Source organism: Macrotis lagotis, chromosome 2 (assembly GCF_037893015.1).
Source record: "Macrotis lagotis isolate mMagLag1 chromosome 2, bilby.v1.9.chrom.fasta, whole genome shotgun sequence".
Lineage (NCBI taxonomy): Eukaryota > Metazoa > Chordata > Mammalia > Peramelemorphia > Peramelidae > Macrotis > Macrotis lagotis.
Window position 1 is genome coordinate 332261499 of NC_133659.1, and position 25107 is coordinate 332286605.

Below are 25107 nucleotides of genomic sequence, written 5' to 3' on the forward strand. Positions count from 1 at the left end.
TTCCCAGATCTCTCTATTCTTAAAACTGGATTAGAAAGTAGCAAAAGCCTAGAAGAAAACAGCTAGCCAGGGGCCAGGATAATCATCAAACTGTCATTTTGTCCTCAAATCAAGTCTTATCTGTGTTTGAAAGGCAGCCTAGTCTACCAAGAAAAGATAAAAAATAAGATAAAAACAACCATTTATTTCCCCCAACAAAAGAAGAAATGAGCCAACATATGTTTGTAGTCATCTTTTAATTTTGACAAACAAAAAGCTGTGACTGACAGCTACCGGGGGGCCTGTAGGTATACAGAGAGGCCTTGTTTCTGTTTAACTCCTAGCTGACTATAACATCAAAGAGATTCACCTACAGCAATAAATGTAAAGATCCAGGCAGAGCAACTTCTCCTGGCCCAAGACTAAGGTGGATTAACAAAGGGGCCCCGTGGAACTGAAAACAAATGGGCTTGTGCTGCCCTTGCTCATGAACTTGAAAATAGAGGGATCCAGGAGGGAGAGAGGGCTCTGACCAGAGCTTCTCTTCATTCTGAAACACAGCACATCAAAGATAAAACTACCTTGGCTTCATAAAGTACTTCTGTGTAGAACCTGAAAATGGGTATCAAGCATAAAATCTTTTCTCTCCCTCAAAAAACAAAAAAGGAAGACCCAAGCCCTCAAACTACCATCCAAATTTCCTTACTGATTGGAGAAATATTTGTTAATAAATTTAAAAGAAAAAGAGAAATTGCCACATTTATCCTGCTTCTGAGACTAGAAATCATGAGAAGTCAGATCTCTAGCATTTTGGGGGAGTAGTTGGGGAGACACAACCATTGTCCTTTGGAAGGTCATTATTGACTTGGGTCAGACATGGAAGCTTCCGGTGGCAGAAGAGGCTTGCTGACCTGTTGAGTAACTTGCTGATTGTTCCCAGTTTTCATGTTCACCAGGTGGCTGTTGACCATATGAAGCTCTTTGACCACAGTATTCAGATCTCCATGTAAACTCCTAATAGCGTTTCTGATCTCTCCTAATATGGCTAAGAGGGGTGTGTTGGTCCCAGCTGCCTCGGAGAGTCGTTTGCTCCCAAGAAAAGAAGGATCAGACACTGAGGTAAGGCCTCTCATATCTTGAAAAGGGAATGAGGCCCAGCTGGCTCTTCTAGTACTAAGAATTTGACTGTTTGCAGAACTGGAATTATCTGGGAGGATGTCTAACAGGTTGAGGTGGTCACTCTCATCTTCATCTGAAGAGACTGGGCAATGAGCAAAGGGGTGGTTAATCTTGCCTGACATCTCTTTAAAGAGCACAGAGGAGGAAGTGGTAGGCCCTTTACAGGAAGATCTTCCAGAAGGCTGGTTTAAGGCATGAGGGGTATTTTCTGGAATGGCCAAGTCAGGGGATGAGACTGAGATCATAGAATAAGATGAAGATGTTTCTTCAGAAATGGTCAAATCTAAAATAGATGATAAAAGAAGAGAAAGGTTGTATAATATCCAAATGAGATGAAAGTTCAAATTATTTTCATAAACAAATATCTTGACAAGTGAACCACATTAAATGTAAGGTTTTAAAAGTATACCATGGGGCGGCTAAGCGGTGCAGTGGATAGAGCACTGGCCCTGGAGTCAGGAGAACCTGAGTTCAAATCCAGTCTCAGACACGTAATAACTACCTAGCTGTGTGACCTTGGGCAAGTCACCTAACCCCACTGCCTTGCAAAAACCTAAAAATTGCACCATGAAATTAATCTAAAGCAACCTAGAGCAGGTCCTGGAATGGAGTGAAATGTCTATTAACTAGAGAATAAAACTGGATGACAATGATAGACTTCTAATTCTACAAGACCTTCTTCTTACCTTGACCTAGTCCTGGAACTCCATCCACTGCATCCTAGAAAAATGAAAGCCCTGGCACCAGGGTCCAGGAGTGGCCTACTCTGCTGCGTCATGAGATCATCCATTCCATACTAGCCCAGAGCAAATGAAGAAGAAGCTTCTCCTCTCAATAAAGTCACAACTAACCCCAGCTACTGGCTTTCCCCTCTATGACATCTTTCATAGCCTACCTCTTAAATTCTGTGAACATGCCCTAAATGGCACCATGTTCTCCTGAATGCTCTTCTCTAGGCTGAGGAAGCTCAGTTCTTTCAAGGGGTCCTCTCATGGTCTGGCCTCCATACTGGTTTATCCTCTTCTAATAGCATGTTTTCTTTTGCCCTCTGAAACCTAGTCAACTGCACAAAACATTCCTTTGTATCCCAGGTCCTTGTATAGTTGTTCATGCAAAAAACACTTCTAGGCACTTATTAGGTGATAAGGAAGACTGGCATTGAAGCTAGAGTGGGCCTTAAAGCCAGGACAATCCTCTTGGCTGTCACAAAGTCCCTAAGATGGTAAGTTGCAGAGAAGGTCACAACCTACAACTTGGAGGGATTTTCTTCACCTGGGAGTTCCTTTGAACAAAGGTATCAACATGCAGAGCACTGTAGTAGTGGAAGTACCATGATCAAGACCATGCCCCTGCCTTTCTACAACTGAGGGTGGGGCAGGCAGGAGTTGTGGGAGGATCCGATGCACCTAAAGATGGATTAACAGAAGGCCACAGAGAGGAAGTGGCATTGGACCTGGACTCAAAGGATGGACAGGTTTTCAGTATGAAAAGGTATTCTAGGCAAAGGAAAAGTGTGAGAAAAAATAGCAAACAAAGGTTGGAATGTATAGATGCTCCACCAGAAGATGGGAACAATACAGGCAAAGACTGGAAAGGCAGGCTGGCTAAAAGGAACCCTAGAAGACAGTATAGTTCACCCTCCTCATTTTACAGATAAGGAAGCTAAGGCTAAGAGAAGCAAGTCTAATCTCACAACCAAGGACAGGATGAGATGGAATCCTGTCTGGTCTCCCTGACTCCAAACTGGCGCACTCTCTTTCTCTGCTCCTTCAGTTCCCAGTATGACACAGCTCATTAGTGAATAATGGGAAGACCATGAGTGATCCTAGTCGACTAGGCAAAAAGTACATGGGTGGGAATGGTCCATGGGCAGGGGGCTCACACAAAGCAGGTTAAGAAGCTTGGGCTTCACTTAGCATCATACAAAAACAGAAAAGTAAATGAATAAGGAACTCCTGAGGTTTATTCACTCATAAAGCTGTAACTATTTGAAGCTGGGAGTAAGAAAATTCAAGAACTTAATGTGGAGAATCTATCTTCGTCCAAAGATTACCATGTCAAAAACTGGCCACTAATAGTGAGAAATGTACATTATCCTCCTGAGGAGCAATTGTGGTGTGGTTCACAGCATACCAAGACTGCCATCCAACATGTTTTATCCCAAATGTGGACTTATTTCTAGGAGACTACGGGAACTGTACAAGAAAAAAACTGATGCACCACCAAAACAATGTCTAAGTAAATCTGTGGAAGGACTCCAAAGGCTCCAATGTTTCCTCTTGGCTTTTAGGTGCCCCAAGGGCTCCTGGGGAACCCAAGCTCTGGGAATTGCTTCCAGATGAAAAGGCTTTGATTCTGGACCCAGCACAGACTTTGCTTATTGTCCAAGGATTAGCCTGGATCTACAGAAGGATGTTTAGTGCTAGTGGGTTGGTCACTAGGAGACAATGAATTCTTTGGCTATGGCTACCCATGAAACAAAGAGAACTATAGAGTTCTCAGACCTGTGTTGTCCTATTCTGCCTCTGTATTGATGATGTCAAAGTGGTGAAAATGGGGTAGAGGGAACTAAGAAACTCAAGTTTTCTGACTGATGTTACATTAGTTGTGACTTCTGACCCAATGGCCAAGGTTGGCAAACCACCAGAGGAACAGAAACACATTAGTATTGACATTCTTGCCATAACAAGGAAGATATAGCTAAGTGGAAGGAAATCTGTTCCATTCTTTTGAAAAACCAAATAATGAAGCTCACAAAGCTGGTTTTCTCTTGTAGCCAAAGGCTCTTTCCTAGAATACTTGTTATCATCTTCTCTTGCAGCGCTCATGATGAGCAAAAGCAAAAAGATCACCATCAAGATAATGACAATGCAGAGGGGAGGGAGCACAAGCTATATTATTACCCCAAAAGGTGATTGAGAGGCCATCTGTAACTCCCAACCCAATTGCCTCCTTTCTAACCTCCAAAGAATCTTTATGAAAATGATCTATTCAAATACTGATGATATTTTAGTTGAAAATATGAGCAAATAGGTAAACCATTTGCAAACAATTGCAAACAGAACATCTCCAAGTCATAAAATTGACTTAATTATATAGAGAAAACAACATTACATTGTGCTTATGAATGTCTTGGAAAAAAAAGAATGGTGACTTGGTAATACAAAATGTAACCTTCAAGGTCCTCCTCCAGCAAGATGGCTTTCAAATAAAGGTTCATGTCATACAAATATCCACAGAGAAACCACTGATCAATTAACATTGGGAGATAGATGTTCACCTAAAGTGTTCACCACTGGTCTTGGAGGCTCTTTTCCAAAAGTTCAAAGGGAAAAGGTGTTCCTTCTAAATGGTGAGATCCTCCAGATGTCCCTGGTCGCAAGAAGATATTGTGCCTCCCCAGTGAGCTGCAGGACCACATGAAAGGGAATGCCTAGCAATTCACAGAAGAAAATCTATACGGATGAAAAATGTCTTTTGTCTAGAATATGCTATGTAGTTGGATGGGCAGGCAGCCCCCTAATCTATTAGTAGATATTTTTGGGATAGGAACTGAAAGTGAGAAAAAAACGGGGTCCAGAATTGAATAGGAGAAAAAGGGAAAGGCCCTTCTGGGAAACTGAAGCAACTTCAGTACCAACTTTGAGACAAAACTTCACCTTCACATAAATATTTTTCCAATGATTGATATTCTATGGCTGAGAATCACAGAATACTACAAAGACATCAAATTTAATGTCATTTTCATTCTAAAGTACTCTATGTTATTATCAGATTGATATAACCTAGAACAGATACCTTCCTTTTATTCATTTTATATTCTTGGGCAATCAACACATTTAAAAAGCAAAACATAAGCCCTAACCCTAATCCGTAGAACCATACAAAAGCAAAATGGGTTATTGTGGAAGATGGCCAGTTCCCCATCACTAGAGATGTTCAAGCTGGAATAGGCTAACCACATTTTCAAGGATAATATTGAAAGGATTCTTGGTCAGATAAAGATTGGATTATCAGATCTGTGATGCATTTCCCAACCCTGGAATATTAGGATTTTATGAAATATCTAAGTACATATCTTAATTTTTCTATAATTTTAGTTAGGTTCATATGTTCATATTTTCTTTCAAACTATTTATTTGGCTCATGCTATGCTTAGGAAAATAATTTACCATGGAATAGGTTATGGATTGAAGATTAATCTCATCTCACTTAATGGTGAGCTAATGAGAGATGGTTAAAAGGTCAGATTTCAGAATTTCTAACTCAGAATCAACTAAAGTTTTCCAGAATGAAATGAGATTTAAGGGAGAATACAAAATAATATTAAGAAAGTGATAACTTAGATTAGGACAATGTAGGAGAAATTCCTTGACATTACCTTCACCTAGTGAAACTAGGCTCAAACTTCCCTGTCCCAATTTATTCTTTTCCTATGACTGTAAATCCCTTGAGGGCAAGCTGGATTATTTTTCATCATTGGATCCTTAGTGCCTCACACTATACCTCCCATGTAGTAGATATTTTATACATATTTTTTGGTTTCTGTTGAATTTCAAGAATTGAGGAAGAAAAATCCAAAGTGGGAAAGATAAAAGAGTAAGAGAGAAGACGTGAATAGCAATAGCAAAGTCCAAAGAGGACATTGGTTCCAAATCAATTTAATAAAGAGCAGACAGGTGGACAGCCTCAATAGTTAATGTTTCAGTTAAATACAGATAATAATCAGTGGAATATTCTTAGTGGCAGAGTGAGATGGTCAAAACAGTGGGCTAATATGTGTTGGGGAGAAGTGCTTGTAGTATTTACTAGAGATAAGATCTACTAAAAAAGACATGAATTAGAATTTTGTGAGAATATTGGTTTTAGAAAATCATATGTTTAGAGCTGGAAGAAATTGCAGAAATATTTACTCCAACTCCCTTCATTGTACAGGAAAGTGAGGTCAACAAGTTTGAGGTGGCTTACCTAAGGTCACGTGGGTATTAAGTATCAGAGCAAGAATTCAATCTGTCATCTGCACAAATAGAAGCAAAAAATTCTAGCAATATTAGAGACATGGAGAGGCTATAGGGCAAAAGTAACTTTGATAACCGCTTCCATCCATTTTCTACTGTCCTTCTCTACTTGGTATCTCCAATGCTTAGCACATAACAGATGCTTCATAAATGTTGCAGACTAAGTAGATAAAGGCTGTCCTGGGAGCCAAGAAGATTTTCAATCTCACCTCTGACCCATGTTGATTGTATAGTCTGTGCACTTCTCAGTATCCTAGGCAATTCTCTAAGGCTCCAAGTTCCAGAGAAAGTGCTGATCTGAATTGGTAAAGGGAGTTCCCTGAACCAATGAAGTCATGGGTCTAGTCTCTCTCCCTATTACAAAAATAGTAGAATGTGTTTCTTTTTGGTCAGATTAGTATCATCCTATGGCTTCTTTAATTGGGCTGAAAGAAGACTATTAGAGTCAACTCTCTAAATTCATATAATTGGCTATTGCAATCAATGATGCTGTGGTTATTTTATCCAGGGATGTGCATAGCATGACCTAAAGTTTGGCATTTATTTGTCTTTCAATACTTCAGACTTCTAAAATCCACATGTATCAGTCTGTGGTAGAGCTGCTCCTTATAAAAAGTGTGTCATTGTTTACCTTTGGCATCTTTGTTTTAGAGGCTTTATGTCAAAAATCACTGCCCTCTACCTGATGGCTGCTGTTTCCAAACATTGCAGACTGTGTTGCTTACTTCATGTTGCCCTTTAGGGGGTTCTCCATTCATCTAGCTTCTTACCCTCTTCAGCCTCTTCCATGGCAGCCATGGTGTTAGCATATGCTTCCATCCTTCTTTCTCCTTTTCTAGTGCTCTGCTCAGCATGATAACATCCAGACTGCTGGGATGGCTATATTTTCATATTTAATCAAGGAGGTTGGCCATTTGAGGTTAAGAAATGCTTGTAGAGGATGCAAAAAAAACTGTTCTGAAGGGACTCTTGACAGGCCCAAGTCTCACTGTCATAAAGGTTAGAAAAGTTAACCATCATGCTACAATTTTTAATTTAAAATCCCAATTCTGTGTAAAAAAATCATGTAAAAATGTAACTGCAAATGACTTTCCAGAAATGGGAATTGATTCCAAATTTATGTTTAAAACTCCCACTAGTTCTAAATTCAATTCCTGATTTATCTGAAAGCAGAAGTTCTCTTCATCAGCTGAACACCTTTGGAATTCTTCACTGTACAAAGCAGGCCACCTTTCCATTCCTCAGTCTATTTATTCAGTCTTTCTGTTGACACACCCAATGACTGTTGTGTTAAGAAGTTATAGAATAAGATTTAAAACTCCAGATTTGTTCTATGAATGGAAAATAGCCCATTTGGAAACCTAATCTGGTTTGCCCATTTGTCACTCTAGTATTGGCCATGATGTTTGGGAAAGGAATAAGGTGCAAACTATCCTTTGTTTTAGGCCAGTACAGGGAAATCTGATACTAGAAGGCAGGATATATCAAAATCACTTCAAGGCAAGTGGGAAGAACCCTGGATTCAGCATCAAAGTATAGGAGTTCAAATCCTGGTTTTGCTATGAGACCTTGGGCAAATGACTTCCCTTCTCTGGGCTTGGGTTTCCTACTCTAGGTGGGCTGGGTGATTTCTAAGGTAACTTCCAGAGTCAAATTTTATGTTTGTGAAAATCTGCTTATAAAATGTGACTTGGAACATGCTGGATTTGAACATTCTCACTAGTTCAGGCTTGCACAGACCACGCAAGAACTCTGCAGATCAAAGAGTTGCTAGCAAAATCTCTGGGATGAGGCCAACCCTAGGGAAGCCCCACAGGGTGGACTTACCCCAGAGATGGCTCCCTCTGGAGCCCCCCACTGGCCTTTTAAACCAGATTGACCAGGAGGGGGCTCAATGAACTGGATTATTGTTGGCTCACCTATTTTCTGTCATTTCTTCACATTTCCTTTAGGGGAATTGTTCATTGTTCCAACTCTGGTGACTTTTTGTATAAAGAACGGAAAATGGCATGATTAATAACTCCTTTCTGTGTCTTATTCAGTTTCTTTCACTCGCAAAAGGTGAGGAGAAGAATAGCTCTAAAGAAAGACTATTCCTGCCAACCAAAATATCTCTAGCAAAAAATGAGGCAGATGAGAGAGGAACAAAGGGAAGGGTCAAGAAAATTTTTGCCAGGATTCATCAAGAGTAACATAAATACTAATGATTTTTCTCCCTCAAAATTAATTAAAGAACAAATTTCCAGGACAGTTTAATCAACTACTTTATCTTATAAGAACATTATACAAGACACCTAGGCAGCTTCTAAGACTCTACTAGCTCCTTCATCTTTTTCCTTTTTAATATGAAGGGTGAGTTATCATAGACCTGAAAGTAGTATGAGGTACCAATAAATAACTTGAAATCAAAACCTTACAGCAGGAGAAGTGAACTACTCCAGAATAGAGTTATTAAATGCCTACAGGTCAAACAGGGTTCTTGCAACCAAGCTGAGGTCATCTCATTCAGGAAAAATACCAAGAAAAATCTAGCTGCCTAACTTCTAAATTGAGACCTGCCAAATAGGGGTGAAGAAGTATTTATTTATCAGATTGATAGGAGCTCATAGTACCATTATAGAACAGCGAACACTGAATGCAGCTGAAAACATGAAGTAGAATCAAATAATGGAGGCATAAAAAGGAGAGCTGGAGAGACAGGGAAAACTGAGAACAGATGGGTTGAGGAAGAGAAAGTAAGCAAAGGCCAATATGCTAAACAAGGCAAACCATCTAAATCTTTCCTATTCCAAGTCAAATGTGAATTCAGAAGAAGGGAGTGGAGAGATAATGGTCAAATATTTTTAGAATGTCTCATGGTAATCAATCTAGGAGTGTGATGAATCTCAATTTCCTTCTCTCTCCATTCTCCTTGAAAGGGGAAAGGGTATGGATATTTTAAAATTTGCTATGATTTCTTACCAGCTGGAGTCTCTAGGCTTTTAGTGAAAACTTATGTGCTTTTCAAGAAGTGGTCAAAAAGATATTATCAAGGATATGTTTGAGGTGTATGAGTAAGAAAGAAGATGGGCTGGGCTGATCACATTGTGAAAACAATAGACAACAGATGCCCAGCTCATGCAGCATGTGACTATCCCCAAAACAAGAAAAGAACCATTGGGCAGATCCTCTATGGAGAGTTTATGAGAAAACCTGGGCAAGAATGGCACAGGATGAGAGAACCACAAGGGGATGCAATCTGCACTAGCAGAGGTATTGGTTCATATACTGATCAAATCAATTTATCCAAGCTCTTTATACCTGTGTCCTGACTGTCATTCCACAATACATGAATGTTTCTTTCTGGCTGCTTACAATTACACTATTTTCTCCTCAACCTGAGAGCTCTGAAATTTGGCTCCTATTGGAGTTTTCCTTTTAATATGTCTTTCAAGAGGTGATCAATGGATTTTTTTTTGATTTCTATTTTACCCTCTGGTTCCAGAATGTCATGTCAGTTTTCTTTCATAATTTCTTGAATGACGATGTCTAGGCTCTTTTTTTATCATGGTTTTTCAGTAAGTCCAATGATTTTAAATTATCTCTCATGATCTATTTTCCAGGATAGTTGTTTTTCCAATGAAATTTTTCATTCTTTTGATTTTGTTTTATTGTTTCTTAATTTCTCATAAAGTTATTAGCTTGAAAATTGGGTATCTTATCCAAGGAAGGCAAAAGGCATGCAAATTATCTACTTTCAACCCTGGAAAGTAGTAAGGAAAAGTAGCAATACAGGACTCTTTTGAGTCCCTTCAATTGGAATGAATAAACTTTAAATCCTTTAACAAGAATGTATTGCAGCATTGGTGGATCTGTAAACTGATCTAGCCTTTCTGGAGAGCAATTTGGAACTACACCCAAAGGGCAATAGAAATGTGCATACCCTTTGATCAGCAATACCACTACTGGGTCTATACCCTGAAGAGATCATGAAAAAGGGTAAAAACATCACTTGTACAAAAATATTCACAGCAGCTCAGTTTGTGGTAGCAAAGAATTGAAAATTGAATGAATGTCCATCAACTGGGGAATGACTGAACAAATTGTGGTATGTGTATGTTATGGAATACTATTGTTCTGTAGGGAACCAGGAAGGATGGGAATTCAGAGAAGCCTGGAAGGATTTGCATGAACTGATTCTGAGTGAGATGAGCAGAACCAGAAAAACACTGTACATCCTAACAGCAACATGGGAGTGATCATCAACCTTAATGGACTTGCTCATTTCATCATTTCAATCAGGGACAATTTGGGGGGTATCTGTGATGGAGAATACTATCTGTATCCAGAGAAAGAACAGTGGAGTTTAAACAAAGACCAAAGACTATTGCCTTCAATTTTTTTTAAAAAAAGCTGTCTTATGTGCTACATAATTTTTTTATCCTTTGTGTTCTATTTTTTCTTCAAGGATATGATTTTTCTCTCAACACATTCAATTCTGATCAATGTATAGCATGGAAACAATGTAAAGACTAACAGACTATCTTCTGTGGGGAGGAAGTGGGGGAGGGAAGGGAAGTTGGGGGGAAAATTGTAAAATTCAAAACATTACAAAAAATGATAGGTAGAAACTACTATTGTATATAATTGGAAAACAAATAAAATATTTATATTAACAAAAAAAACAAGCAAGGATTGGAGAGCAAGCTTGGTACTGGCAGCTGAGGTAATTCCAGCTCCATATCTAAAGTTGCTGCAGTTATAAAGCTTGTAGTTGGATCTTGGGATCCAGTTGGTGTTGTCCTCTTCAAACATGGACAACTATTATGTAATTGGGGATGAGATGAGACTGGTGCCTGTCATTAACTTGTTAAGACAGCATCTCCAAGTAGAGGATGCTAGAAAACTGATTTAGAGAGAATCACAGTATCCTGGAAGAGAACTGCCTTGAAGAGACATTGTTCAGCTAGTTCTATTGGCTAATTGGACATTGAAGTTGATAAACCTTGGTGTCAGGGACTATTTGTGCAGTCTGGTGAGGAAGCCTTCTCGAAAGAATATTTTTTAAATGCCTAAAATACACATGCCTAAAATACAATGCCTAAAATTACAATGGAAACCAAATGACATATTTCCCCCATCTAAGTTTATAGACTCTCTGAAATTTGTCCACATACCCCAAGTTAAAATTTCCTGATCTAGAAGTCTAAATTCCTGATAAAGAGCTAGCAAATCACACTTATGAGTCCAACCCCCTAAATGGATGAGTAAGCTAAGGCCCACTTAAGTGACTAACCCAAGGCTACTCAAGAAAATATCAGAGTTAAAATTTGAAATCAAGGCTTCTGACTCCAGAGGCAAAGCTCTTTGTCCCATTGCCTCCCTAATCAACCCCCACTTTAGCAGAGTATTTTCTAAAGCAAACTTCCATGGATAAGGCTGTCATTATAGCAGGAAGAAGGCAACCGGGGCTCCGAGGCAGAGGAGGGAGGAAGCAGAATGTCCATGTTGTATTTTTCAAGGAAAATACTCCTGGAGGAGTTCCCTTAAATAGCTGAAGTGACTATAATACATGATAGCTCTGGCACTTCCCTGTTTTGCAAGGGATCCAGATGAAGGAAAGTCTGCCATGGTTCTCTTGAATTTAACTAGTCTATACTCAATGATGAGAATCAGCAGTGTGAGAACAAGGAGAAACCCATTGGAGCAAACCTGAAACACAGACTCCAGAAGCCCAGTATGGTTATACTCTGGGACAAGACGATCCTTACTTTGTCAATCTGAAGATTTCTTATTATTCTACCAAATGGTATTGATTCTGAGCCTCTTGGCAAGGTCAGGATAGATGAACAGGGTTACTTCAATCAATCACTAAGTATTTATTAAATGTTTACTATGTGCTAAGCACTCTGCTAGACACTGACCATACAAATAAAAATAAAAAAAGAGTCCCTGCTCTCAGGAAGCCTGTATTCTAATGGTCACGATATTTTTTACCAACCCTTAAGAAGCTGCAATCTCCTTTGGGCTTTGCAAAAAAGCAGATCATTGGAAGATCCTGGCAAAATTTGGCTACCTGGAGAAGTTCATCAGTACTATACATCACTTTCAGGGAAGCATGAGTGTCTGGGTTCCGCATAATAGATGATCCTCTTATGTTTTCCCAGTCACCAGAGAAGTGAAGTAGGATTGTGTTCTCGTTCCCATGCTTTTGAGCATGATGTTTTCAGTGATGTTGTCAGACATCTTCAACAAGCCAAGTCTAAAGTGGAGGGAGAGCTAGTGCGTGACTTTTTTGTGTGTGTGTGACTTTTTGTTTGCAGATGATTATGCACTCAGTGCATACTCTGAAGCTGAGATGCAACAGAATATGGATCAAACCTCTACTATTTGCACTATTTTTGACCTGATAATATTAAAAAGCAGGTTTTTCCATCAGCCAGCACCACACCTTCTATATATGGAACCATATGGTTAACAGCCAGTGGAGAAATTTTGAATGCTATGGATAAGTTCACTTACTTTGGCAGTATGCTTCCCAAGGATGTACATGTAGATGATGAAGTTGATACACACATTGCCAGAGATAGCTCAGTATTTGGAAACTCCAAAGAAAAGTGGGGGAGAAAAGAGTTTTAGTAGGCTACCTTTCAAACTGAAGGTCTACAGAACTGTTGGGCTGACCTCACTGCTATATGCCTGTGAAAACTGAACGGTCTATCAGCATCATTCTAGAAAACTGAATCACTTCCATTTGAATTGTCTTAGGAAGAGTCTGAAGATCACCTGGCAGGAGAAAATACCAGACATTGAGATCCTTTCTTGAGCAGGATTGTCAACCATTCAAATTCTACTGCATAGAGAGCAACTCTTAGGGGCTGGCTATGATATCTGAATGCCAAACATACATTTGTCTAAAGACTATTTTACAGAAAACTCCCACAAGGCAAGAGCTCACACAGAGGTCAGAAGAAGTGATACACAGACATTCTCTAAGTCCCTCTAAAGAACTTTGGGATCGATTTTGAGGTATGGGAGACACTGGCACAGGACTACACAGAATGGAGTGCATGCATCAAAAGAGGTGCTGTGCTCTGTGTTAAAGCAGAATAAACGGAAAGCTTAAAAGATATATGAGATGCACAAATTTAGAGACATTTCCACTCTAAACGTTTATGTGGACTACCTATGCCTGACCTGTGGCAGAGCCTTCTGAACTTGTACTCGTCTAATCAGTTACAGATGGACACAGTATAGCTTAACCTCAACATCATGATATCATGTTGGTCTTCTTTGAACATTTTTCTGATCCTAAACTTGTCCCTTCTTCCTTTCTGTCCGTCAGACCTTCCAGGTAAGCTAGAAAATGGTCCCTTCTAAGTGATTATAGAACTAACTTTAACTACTTTTTTTTTTTTTTAGGGTTTTTTTTTTTTTTGCCAGGCAATGGGGTTAAAATGGCTTGCCCAAGGCCACACAGCTAGGTCATTATAAAGTGTCTGAGGTCAGATTTGAACTCAGGTACTCCTGACTCCAGGGCCAGTGCTCTATCCACTGTACCACCTAGCTGCCCCACTAACTGCTTCTTTCAAACTTTCTATGAACCCCATCTCCTCCTAGTCCCCAATGGCTCTCAGTTGTTATAGCTTATTAGCATATTCTAGCAATGACCTGGCACCCTACATCATTTTCATTAAGCAAGCTATATATAATCGAGACTATCCATTTCAGGAGTCCAGCTTCTTTTTCTGTTTTACTGTCTATATGCCAAATACCCATTCTATTTGGTATTAGGTTCAGAATAAAAATAAGAATAAATATTAATAAAAAGAAAAATTACATTACATTTTCCCAGTTCTTTGGGGGTGTTTACATGTCATCTTGGACTCTGCCTATGAATGCTGTCCCCTAGAAAAGATTCTTGCATTCCTGATTCCTCTAGCTTCCCCTCCGATGGACTCTATCTCTTTTGTATATTCTGATACACAGATATGCCTCCCTTGACAGAGAATGTCAGTATCTAGCTCCTAAGGGCTAGGTAACAAATGATTGTTGATTAGTTGATTGATATAATAACACTGATTGATAATAAGATTCCTGGGAAAAGAGGACAGAAATAGTCAACTTTAACCCCCCAGTCCAGAGGGTTTTACAGATCTGAACTTGAGCTCACAACAAAAGGCCAACAGGCCTTTTCCCCTCCATTTCTCTTCAACTCCTAGTGCAATCCATAATGCCCAGCAAAGAGTCCCACGGAAAGCCAGGGAGAGTGGATAGACAAGAGGAAGCTCAAAAGAAGCAGGGAAAACAGGTAGTGGGCATACAGTTCAGCCCCTGAGAGCCTGTGTGTTATAGTGAAAATGGGATCAGGGCCATAGACATCAGTTACACTATTATTTCACACATTTAATAGTTGGATGATCTTACATAATTCTCTTAACATCTCTGGGTCTCAGGTTTTCCATTGGCAAAAGGGCATAAAAGTACATGTACTTACTTCATAGGAGTATATGGGGAAAATGAATCTATACATATAGTCTTTACAAACTATAAAAAGAGCTGAATTAATGGGTTATTCTTATTATTATGTATAATATATAAAAATAATAATTATTATTATTATGTTGACCTCAGTAGAAAACAAGTGGGGAAAATTCAGTGAAATATGTCATTTGAAAAGAAAAGAAATCCCAAGATCATTTATTTTGGTATATTGGGTAGCTGAATTCTCAGGCCAAAAAAAGCAGCAAACATGGCTGGCTGGCTGGCTGGCTATCACCCCTGTACAGTTTGAATCTGACAAACTCATATGATCATAATGTTCAGAATTCATTCTAGTACAATGTTCTATATCTAACTGAATTCTAATAAGCATAAGAATATGGGGGGGGGGTAGAACTTGGAAGTAATCACAAGAAAAATAAACCCAGGCTACCAACTCATAATCTGAAGAAGAGAATTCAACCTTTAGCTAACTTCCAGACCATTGTTTCACCAGTAAGTCCTACAGTGCTAGTTTGAGGGGGCTATTGAAAACTAGTGATCCCTTGTCTGATTAAAGAGCATTTTTAATTCCTTAAAATACCTCTAGCAACAAAAAACTCTTTCTTTAAAGTTCTCTTATGTAGGGCACTATATAGACGGTTTTCTAAGAAAAAAATAAGCAATAGGAAAAGAAATACAACAAAATATTTTTAACACCTAGTTGTTTGATTCCCCATTTCTGTTTAACCCCTGGGGAAGCCCATAATGCCCCAGACCACCTCTCCACCTCCCCTACCAAAGAACAGTCTTTTCCCTATGCCTCTATCCATTTAGCTTCTTCAGCCTGGTGGGTTCCTCTTGAGGAAGGTCCCTTGCCTGTCATGCTCCCTTCCTACCTAGATCAGTCCATGACTTTCCAGACCCTCCTCCATAAACCTTTTCTGCTCCTTTTGATGGATTGTGTTCTAGAGAATGCAATCTCCCCAAGGAAAGGCCCATCATCTTTTTTGCTTGTTAACAAATATACAGCCTAGAATATAGTAAACATTTTATAAATCCTATTCTCTCTCTCTCTCTCTCTGTCTCTCTCTGTCTCTCTGTCTCTCTCTCTCTCTCTCTCTCTCTCTCTCTCTCTCTCTCTCTCACCCCTCCCTCCCTCCCTCTTCATCTCTCTTCCCCCAACCAGAGTTTCTTAACATGGGCTCCTAACTCTAATCCTCCAGAGTTGTGGATAGATTTTAGAGGGAACATGAACTTGGATGGGAAAAAAATCATTTTTATAGTGATATAATTGGTTTCCTACAGAATACTATGTATTTAAATGTGTGCTTTTCAAAACCTGTTTCTGAGCAGGGTCTGTAGGCTCCCCCAGGCTGTCATAGGTGTCTATGACACAAAATAGGCTAAGAAGTCCTAACTTATAGGCACAGAAGTAGAACTGTAAAGTGCAAAGAAACTGAAATTTTCTGCTTATCTCACACAATAGTTTCTTTCCCATCTACACACTTTTATCTTGGCTGTTCCCCTTGTCTAGTACCCTCTCCCTCTTCAATTTCATCAAACAGAAGAGCCACCCCCTTTGTGAAGTCTTTCCCTATGCCATTCATTGCTAATAGCCTCACCCCAGAAATTACATCTGTTTTATATTTAATATTAGGTGCTCTTGTGGTGAAAGAATTAATTAAAGAGAGGGACTATTTAATTTTTTATCTTCATCTCCTCAAGACTAGTATAATATTTGCCAGATTCAGTCAGAAGGACTTAAAATTCTTGTTGGATGAACAAAACTGGAATCCAAGAACAGAAATATTTATTCCATTTAGTTTTAAAGAACCCTTTTCTCCTAGATTTCTAGAGTCAAAAAAACATACTGAGCTGACAGTCATTCCCCAATTATCTCCCTTTGCTTTTCTATGGTCTCTATGAATCAAATACAGATCGACTGCTAGAATTCTCAGGCCAGTCAGCCTCATGTCTTCACAGCAGCAGAAAAATGAACTTGTCCAGAAAACTAAAGTTCCATATCACCATTATTCTGGTTCAATGACAATCATTCCAGAAAGGGTGATGGGATAAGGCTTTCATCTTTCAATGACCTTACCATACCTAGTCTGGTAGATTCTTCCACCCTTGATGTAGCAATTAATTTATTTGCTTTAGATCATGTTCAAGCCATTCAAAAGCTTTATCAGGTGGCAAGCATTATTAGACCTGATTTATGCCTAAAAACCAATAGAACTGCTACTTAAACAACTGCATGAGCAAAAAAGCTGTATTGTCTCTAATTAAATTATAGGAAAATAATGATTATTCAATGAAAAGTATAAACAGTGGACAGCCCAAGGACCTGGAATTGAGATCTGGCCCCAGTCCAGACCATACTGCAATCTTTTTGTAGGTTTTTAAAAATGAGAGAAAGTGGGGCAGCCAAGTGACACAGTGGATAGAACTCTGGCCCTGGAGTCAGGAGAACCTGAGTTCAAATCTGACCTCAGACACTTAATGATTACTTAGCTGTTTGGCCTTGGGCAAGCCACTTAACCCCATTGCCTTGCAAAACAAGAACAAACCAAAAAAAAAAAGAAATGAAAGAAAGGAAGAGATTTTTTTCCATGCAATCTGTACATAGTAATTATTTTTTAAAAATACCAATTCTTTCTCACCCAGCTAGTTGCATCTAAGCAAAATGCTTAACAGAAAGCTCTTATTAACATTGATTTTGTCCTGATTTGTTCTACAGTGCTGTATTCTTGTGAGTATTCAAGGGCTTGTAACCCACAAGAAATGTGTCTTAGGTACCTGAAAGAAAGGGTCAGTTTTGTAGCTGAAAATCACACCATGGTAGATTTATATATACACACACTCAGAGAAAAGGAGGAAGGAAGAAAGAAAGCTGATGTGGGCTATAGATAAAGGATACAGTAAAGGAGAGTGAGAGAGAATTAGACTTATTAGACTTACCATGTCTTACAAAAGAGTTGAGGCCTACAGCATCCATCTTAACCATGCTGGAGTTGAGATTCAGCAGAGCTGTGATATTAGTCTCAGAAAATTGTTTGGGAGGCCTTTGGGTTGGTTTGGGGTGTTGGTTTGGGTGTTCCTTGCTAATTGAGCTCTCTTTCAAAGGTTCAAAAGTTTTGAAGGAGGGAGACATATAGAGAGTCTCTACAGAAGCCTGGGATTTACTAGAAAAAGCCTGAGACCTTTGGAAGTAAGGATCAGACTTTGAAACCCTTACGTTGGTACTGATGGCCTCTTCTCCCTCTGATGGCCAAAGACCCTGCAGTGTTCCCAAGGCATCACAATTCTTCTGAGAGGAATGACACTCTGGAGATTGTTGCATGGTATTTTTTTGTGCAAGATTTGATAAATTAAGTCGGTCAATGCCCAAACTGTCTAGCCTTTTGCCCAAGATAAAATTCATCTGCAGAGATGAACTTTTTTCCAGAGGAGCAGGCACAGGATCTGCAAAATAACAAACAAGAATTATGGTTTGAAAATGAAAGCTGCTATGCTCTATTTCCTACCATAACGAGGATAATTCTATTGCCCTAAATGTAGTACTCTAGCCCATTTCATAACGCCTCTAATTTCTCAGATCATTATATAAATGATTATTACTACCTTTCACTTCTGCCTCTTCTCACTTTGTTTTTAAAGTTATTCTTGAATGCACACAACCCCGTCACCTTTCCCACAGTGGCCCGAGCTGAAGGCAGGGGATCTGATGAGAAAGTCACACTTGGGCAGTGAGTGGCTGAATCAGACACCAGGGAACAGCAGGGACAACAGAGCAGGAAGAAGAGGAGAGAGGACCTGCCATAATACATGGAAAACAATATCCAAGAAAAAAAAAACCAGGAACTAAACTCATGACCTCTGTATACAAAAGTAGAAATCATAGGTAATGAACAGGATGGACTGGAGATCTAAATGCAAAGAGGAAAATTTGACTTTTCAGAAATCATGACAACTTGGCAGAATGAGACTGATGAAGAGAATTTGGCTCTTGAAAAAAATATACCATATTCAAAAGAAACAGAACAGATAAAAGCAAATAGAGTAGTGTTGACTATTAACAGCAAATACTCAGGGCAGCCAGGTGGCACAGTGGATTGAGCACTGGAGTCAGAAGGACCTGAGTTCAAATCCAACTTCAAACACTTATAATTACTTAGCTGTGTGACTTAACCCCATTGCCTTCCAAATAACAAAACAAAATAAGGGAAAAAAATCTAATGATGAAGTTAAAACTAGGAGTTTTGGAGGTAAAGGACTACTCAATCATATAAGGCAGGAAAGCTGAGCATAGGCTGATATGCACTTTAATCCTGGGAGGGATGATTTCAAAGTCTTCATTGGAAGGTGGCCCAAATAGGATGAGAAACTCTCCTGAATAAAATTATGAATATTCCAGCAGAAATCATACTAAAGAGGATGAAGAGGGAATGTTATATAGAACAATGCAATGTATAGACACTGTAGCGAGGGCTGCTGCCTTAGAACAAATACAAAATATTAATTCAATTCTATGTCACAAATGCTAAGAAAACAAAAAGGGTTTTGTTTGTTTTATTAGTATACAGGACAAGAAAAAGCTCAAAGAATGAGAACTGCTGCTCATAATTTACAAGATGAAAACAGCGAGGGGACAATATCATTCTACTCTTATGTATTTTTTTTTATGTTCTAAGGAAAATGATCTTTGGATTGAGAAGGATCCAACCAAATGGTTATCAGTGAGAGAATAATGAGTTAGGCAGTGTTGAGATACCCTTACTGAGTATGATTCACTGGGCCCACGCAGATGAACTCATCCAGGGTATTGAGAGAAGGCACAGGAGCTATGCTGCGTCACTGCAGGTGATCTTAGGAAGACCTCAATTCTGCTCTATAACACAGGCAACCAGGAAAGGGTAAGAGACAGAGACTCATCCAACAGCTCTATGGTTCTGTCCATCTCTTTTCTATGTAGTATGCATACTGAACCTAGTTCATATATATATATGTATTTATACATATGTATATGTATATGTATATGTATATGTATATGTATATGTATATGTATATGTATATGTATATGTATATGTATAGCTGAAAATGTTAAAGATAGTCACTGCCTTCCAGGGGCTTACAATCTATTCCATCCTTGCCAGGCCACTTTTGGAGTTCTACATTCACTCTAGTTTTGGAAAGCCAGAGAAAAGCTGGCTGGTATGCATAATTGAAGAGGGATCAGATGAAGAACAAGAATTGTTTTATCCTAAAAGGAAAAAGGAGAGCCAAGGGCCTCAGATGAGAGAGGAATTTGGAGGGTTCTGCTTGGCCCCACAGAGAAATGGGAACAATGGGTAGGAGCTACAGTGTATACAGTGCTGGGTATTGAAATTCTTTCCTTTTTGTCTCCATATCCTCAGCACTTAGCACAATGTTGATTGATGTCTTAAGAGGAAACCACCCCAGCAACAAAAGCTTTCCAACATGGAATGTGATGCTTTCAAGAATAGCTACTTTGCCCCTGGCTGAAAGAAAACTTGGGGGGGGGGGGTGAGGGGCTGATGAAGTGAAATTTGATCAGATACAAGCTGGACTAGGGGAGGGGCTCTTAACCTGGGGTCCAGCCACTGCTTTTTTTCAATATTGTGATGACTAAATTAATATAGTATGCTTCTTTTGGATCCTATGTATTTGTTTCTATATATTTAAAAGCCTTCTGAGAAAGGTTTCATAGACATCATCAGACTGTCCCCAAAGAGTCCATGACCCAACCTAGTCAATTTTTATTATCAGATTGATTGATTCTGTGAGGTCAATGTTTTTGCATTTTAGGCTCAAGGATGCCAAGATCAGAGTTATTGCATTGGCCATTTGACTGGTGCCTTCTTGTGGTTAGCAGACTGGCCAAGGTCACATGACTGATTTCTTGAGAGATCTCTTCACCCCTTCTTTTCCACTCTTGCTCCCAATCCTCTTTCAAACTACTGTATTCTCAGGCCCTCACAGATTCACTCCTTCTACAAAGAACCATGGAAGGAAAGCACCTGTAGGGCTACTACACACTTCCCTACCACCTGCAGATAGAAACTCTAGACCACAGATAACCCTCCCCACATGTCATAGAAACAAAACAAAATCTAAAAAACCGTTGGGCAAATGTCATCTTTTCCCACACATTATCACAAAAGATAATCATGTTTATGGCAATGAGTATGACCTTACTGAGTCTGACACTGCAGATCAGTGAGTGGGGGGAAGAGCTACCTCTAAAGTGTCATTTTTATCACTGGAAACAGGAGGCTAAGAAGAGAGACATCTGCCCCCTCAAAGGCATAGGAAGAAGAATGAATGGGTCAATATGGATCCATATCAAGCTCTCAGGCTCCATGAAAAAAGTTCATTTTCTAGAAGAAAGGAGAAAATGAGACATTTATTCTAGTTAGATACAAGTCTGTAAGAGAACAGAAATTCAAGACAAGCCTGGCCTAGGAATGTCTATTTGTATATGAATCATTTGCCTTTGTCATCAACCCAATCCCTCCCATCAATCTAAATTCCAAGGCATTTAAATGACTCTACACAATTGTGAAAAGAGATGTGATTCTAAGAAGTAACCTTAGAGAAACCAGGAGCCATAACCAGGGGAGAAAGAGGAGAATGGTCAATGGGAGGGCTCATGAATCTCTAAAAAGGGCAAGATTCAAGAGTTAAGTGAATGGTGACTATTGTGTGTGCAAGCCATCCATCACATTCTGTATTGATCTCATATGAATTCAGTTATTACAAATGTCTGGCACTTTATGAATGCTGAATAAATTATTTTTATTGGCAGATGTCACTTTTTAATTCTAAATAATTGGGGGGGGGGGAGTAATAGCTATTAACAGGGGCTAACATGTATATAGAACTTACTATCTGCCAGACAGTGTGGTAAGCATTTTACAAGTATTATCTCCTTTGATTCTCATAGCATCCCTGGAAAGTAGGTGCTATTATCATCTCCATTTTATGGATGAGGAAACTGAGGCAAACATGGACAATTTTGTACAGGATCATACAGTTAATTAGTATCTCAGGCCAGATTTAAACGTGGGTCTTCCTAACTGGAGTTAAGCCCAAATCTCAACAAAAAGATGCTTGGGAACTCTATGCAGGCCACAGAACACTGCATGAAAGCAGTGGTCTGGACCACAGTGCTGAGGGACCAGGACATCCACAACCAGAAGGAGAGGGCTGGAAAAAGGACAGCAGATGGACAGGCTTAGTATCCCTAAAATATGGAAAGATCTTGAGAAAAGGCTTTAGTGCATATTTTAGATTGAACTGATAGTGATCCGACTCTTCTATTTAGTGACATTTGTGGGATAAACTGGATAAGGACAACCTCACATTATTTTTTTAAAGGAATCACTGTTGTTATTTTTCATTCTTGCACCCCCTTTGTTTCCTCTCCCCCCAGTGTGTGCAACAGTCTTTGTCAGGCCCCTTCCCTAGCAGTTACTTCACTGTCTTAGGGAGCCCAGTTATTGCAGCAGATGAGACACTTGATTCTGAATCCATGCGACGAGCCTAGGGACCATTTTGTAAACCTTAAAGCACTCTAGAATTGTGAGATGATTCATGTACTTCTTTCTCCCATTAGTCTAGAAAATTCACACTGAGGAAAATGTGGAAAGGATGTATGTGATGTACTATGCAGTGAGATTAGCAACATCCTACTGAATTCCCCTCCCCCAGATCCCCAAAGGATCTCCACTAGACTCACCACTAGATCCCCAGGCCCACTGAATCCTCTACTATATCCCCACTTGAGTCCCTACTGGATCTCTATTAGTTTCCCCACAATGATACACCTGCTGAGGTGGTGGAATTTCAGAAGCTCTTAAAAGAAACATGGAACAGGGGCAGCTGGGTGGAGCAGTGGATAGAGCACCGGTTCTGGAGTCAGGAGGACCTGAGTTCACATCCTGCCTCAGGTACTTAATACTTACTTAGCTGTGTGACCTCCGGCAAGTCACTTGATCCCATTGCCTTAAAAACAAAACAAGAGGCACATGGAGCAAAAGCAATTTCATACTTCTAGCCCTTTTACAAATGCTGGATGCTGATGGAAGATTTTATAGAAGGGGGCAGCTAGATGTTGCAATAGATAGAGCACTGACCCTGGAGTCAGGAGAACCTGAGTTCAAATCTGGCCTCAGACACATAATACTTACCTAGCTGTGTGACCTCGGGCAAGTCACTTAACCCCATTTGCCTTGCAAAAACCAAAAAAAGCAACAATAAGATTTTATACAATTTGTATCTGGGATTATTTACCTTTGTTATTGGCTAAGTTTATAATTCAGAAATGTATTTTATTTTTTTATTTTTTTTTTTAGTTGCAAGGCAATGGGGTTAAAGTGATTTGCCCGAGGTCACACAGCTAGGTAATTATTAAGTGTCTGAGGCCGGATTTGAACTCAGGTCCTCCTGACTCCAGGGCTGGTGTTCTATCCACTGCACCACCTAGCCACCCCCATTGTTTCTTTTCTAATAATATTTTATTTTTTTCCAATTACATGTAAAGGCAAATTTTAACATTTAATTTTTTTAAATTGTATCCCAAATTTTCTCCCTCCCTCACCATCCCCTCCATTTTATATAGGTTATGTCCATGCCATCATGTAAAATATAGGAGATGTATTTTAAAAGACTGGAAACTCATTATGGGCAGGATCCAAGGTTTCATACAGTGCTTTACCTCACAGAAAACAGTTCTATTAAACTGTTGGTTTAATAGAAATAAACTGACAAGCCTAAAGCACTTCTCTTTTTATCCCAGGACTGTGCATTTGTCATCACTTCTAAAATCAATAATAGCACAATACTCAATGAAATAAACTAGACCTAAACCCTTCTGCTTGTACCAAATACCACCGCCACCACTATCACCATCACTGCCATCTCTGATTAAACTCTGTCTCCCAGCACTTTTTACAAATGATGAACTTTTTTAAATGAGAAGGATGATATGAATTAAAGGGAGGGAACACAATATCATAGCTGATGAACCATATGCAGTAGTAAATGAACTAAAGGAAGAAAAGATGTCTGTGGGCACAAAGTTTTGGGGTTTTTTTTTTGTTTTTGCAAAGCAATTTGATTAAGTGACTTGCCCAAGGTCATACAGTTAATTAAGTATTAAGTGCCTAAACCTGAATTTGAACTTAGGTCCTCCTGATACCACCTAGCTGCCCCCTTGCCACTTAGCTGTCCCCGGTGGGTAACAAAGTTAAATCATTCTGAAAATGTGGTAAAACAAGCACTAATGCACCATCTCTCTGTCATCACTGCTCCCCATCCTGTCCCTGCTGCACCCCACTCTCATTAGCCTGGATCTGGCAAACTCTCCACTTTCCATTCAGGTCCCTCCCTACAATTTGCAGGCTCTCCACAAACTGACCAGACCAACCCATTCTGTCTCAGCACCCCCAGTCAAATCCTTGATCTCAAATGACATGAACTCTCTCCAGAGCTAGACAAGTCTCATCATCTCCCCCAATATGCTCCTTCCAACCTCATAACTTGCTAACACCATGCCCCTGTCCACCCTTCTTGTGGAATGCCTTTTCTACTTTTCTCTAGACCCATCCTATCCAAGGATTGAAAAAATGTCTATTCAAAGATTAAGTCAAGGGCCCCCTCTTCTAGGAAGCCCTTTCAAACTAGACCAGCCAAATGAAATCAACCATATTCATCACTTAATCACATAAAGCATTCAGATCCTCAAGTTATTTTGTGCAGCCCTGAGAACTGTACCAATCTTTTTTTTTAGATTTTTTTTTTTTGCAAGGCAAATGGGGTTATGTGGCTTGCCCAAGGCCACACAGCTAGGTAATTATTAAGTGTCTGAGACTGGATTTGAACCCAGGTACTCCTGACTCCAAGGCTGGTGCTTTATTCACTACGCCACCTAGCCGCCCCTAACTATACCAATCTTCCTGAACATCTCACAGGGCTAACAGAGTTCTAAGATGCAGCATCCGTCCTCAAGGGGCTCATAATCTACTTGGGAAAGATAAGATAGAAATAAAAAAAAAGGAGCAGTACAAGTGACCAGTTTAGTTTAACATAAAGAGCTTCATGAAAAACATTTCATAAATGGAACTATTTTTTAAAAAGTAATCTTAAAGGTAAAGAAACTTCCTCTTCAAAGAAAGTACTTTTCTATATTGTTTTTGGCTCACTGCCAAGTCAGTAAATAACACAGAACAATTCAGACCATCGGTGACTGAGATTCAAAATATGGAGGGATTGGGAGGGGACACTCCTTTAAAATGCAGTAGACTCTTCCATTTCAGATGGCTAACACACTTGGGAAAGTTCTCCCCTATTATTTGAGATCAAAATGAAGCAATCTTTCCAAATTCCACCTTGAGACAATTCCCTTCTCCTACAGGACTTTGGAAAAGGCAAAGTCAATATTTCA

General features: G+C 39.5%; 1 protein-coding gene across 1 annotated transcript in view; it reads right to left on the reverse strand.

Annotated features, from left to right (window-relative positions):
* Positions 1 to 219: 219 nt before the first annotated feature.
* LOC141511801 (ENTH domain-containing protein 1-like) overlaps positions 220 to 25107 on the reverse strand; it is a 116302-nt gene continuing 91414 nt past the window's right edge. The window contains 3 exon segments of the mRNA XM_074220833.1: positions 220 to 838; positions 840 to 1441; positions 17601 to 18104. Of these exon segments, the coding sequence (XP_074076934.1) occupies positions 782 to 838; positions 840 to 1441; positions 17601 to 18104 (1163 nt within the window). The 3' untranslated portion in view covers positions 220 to 781.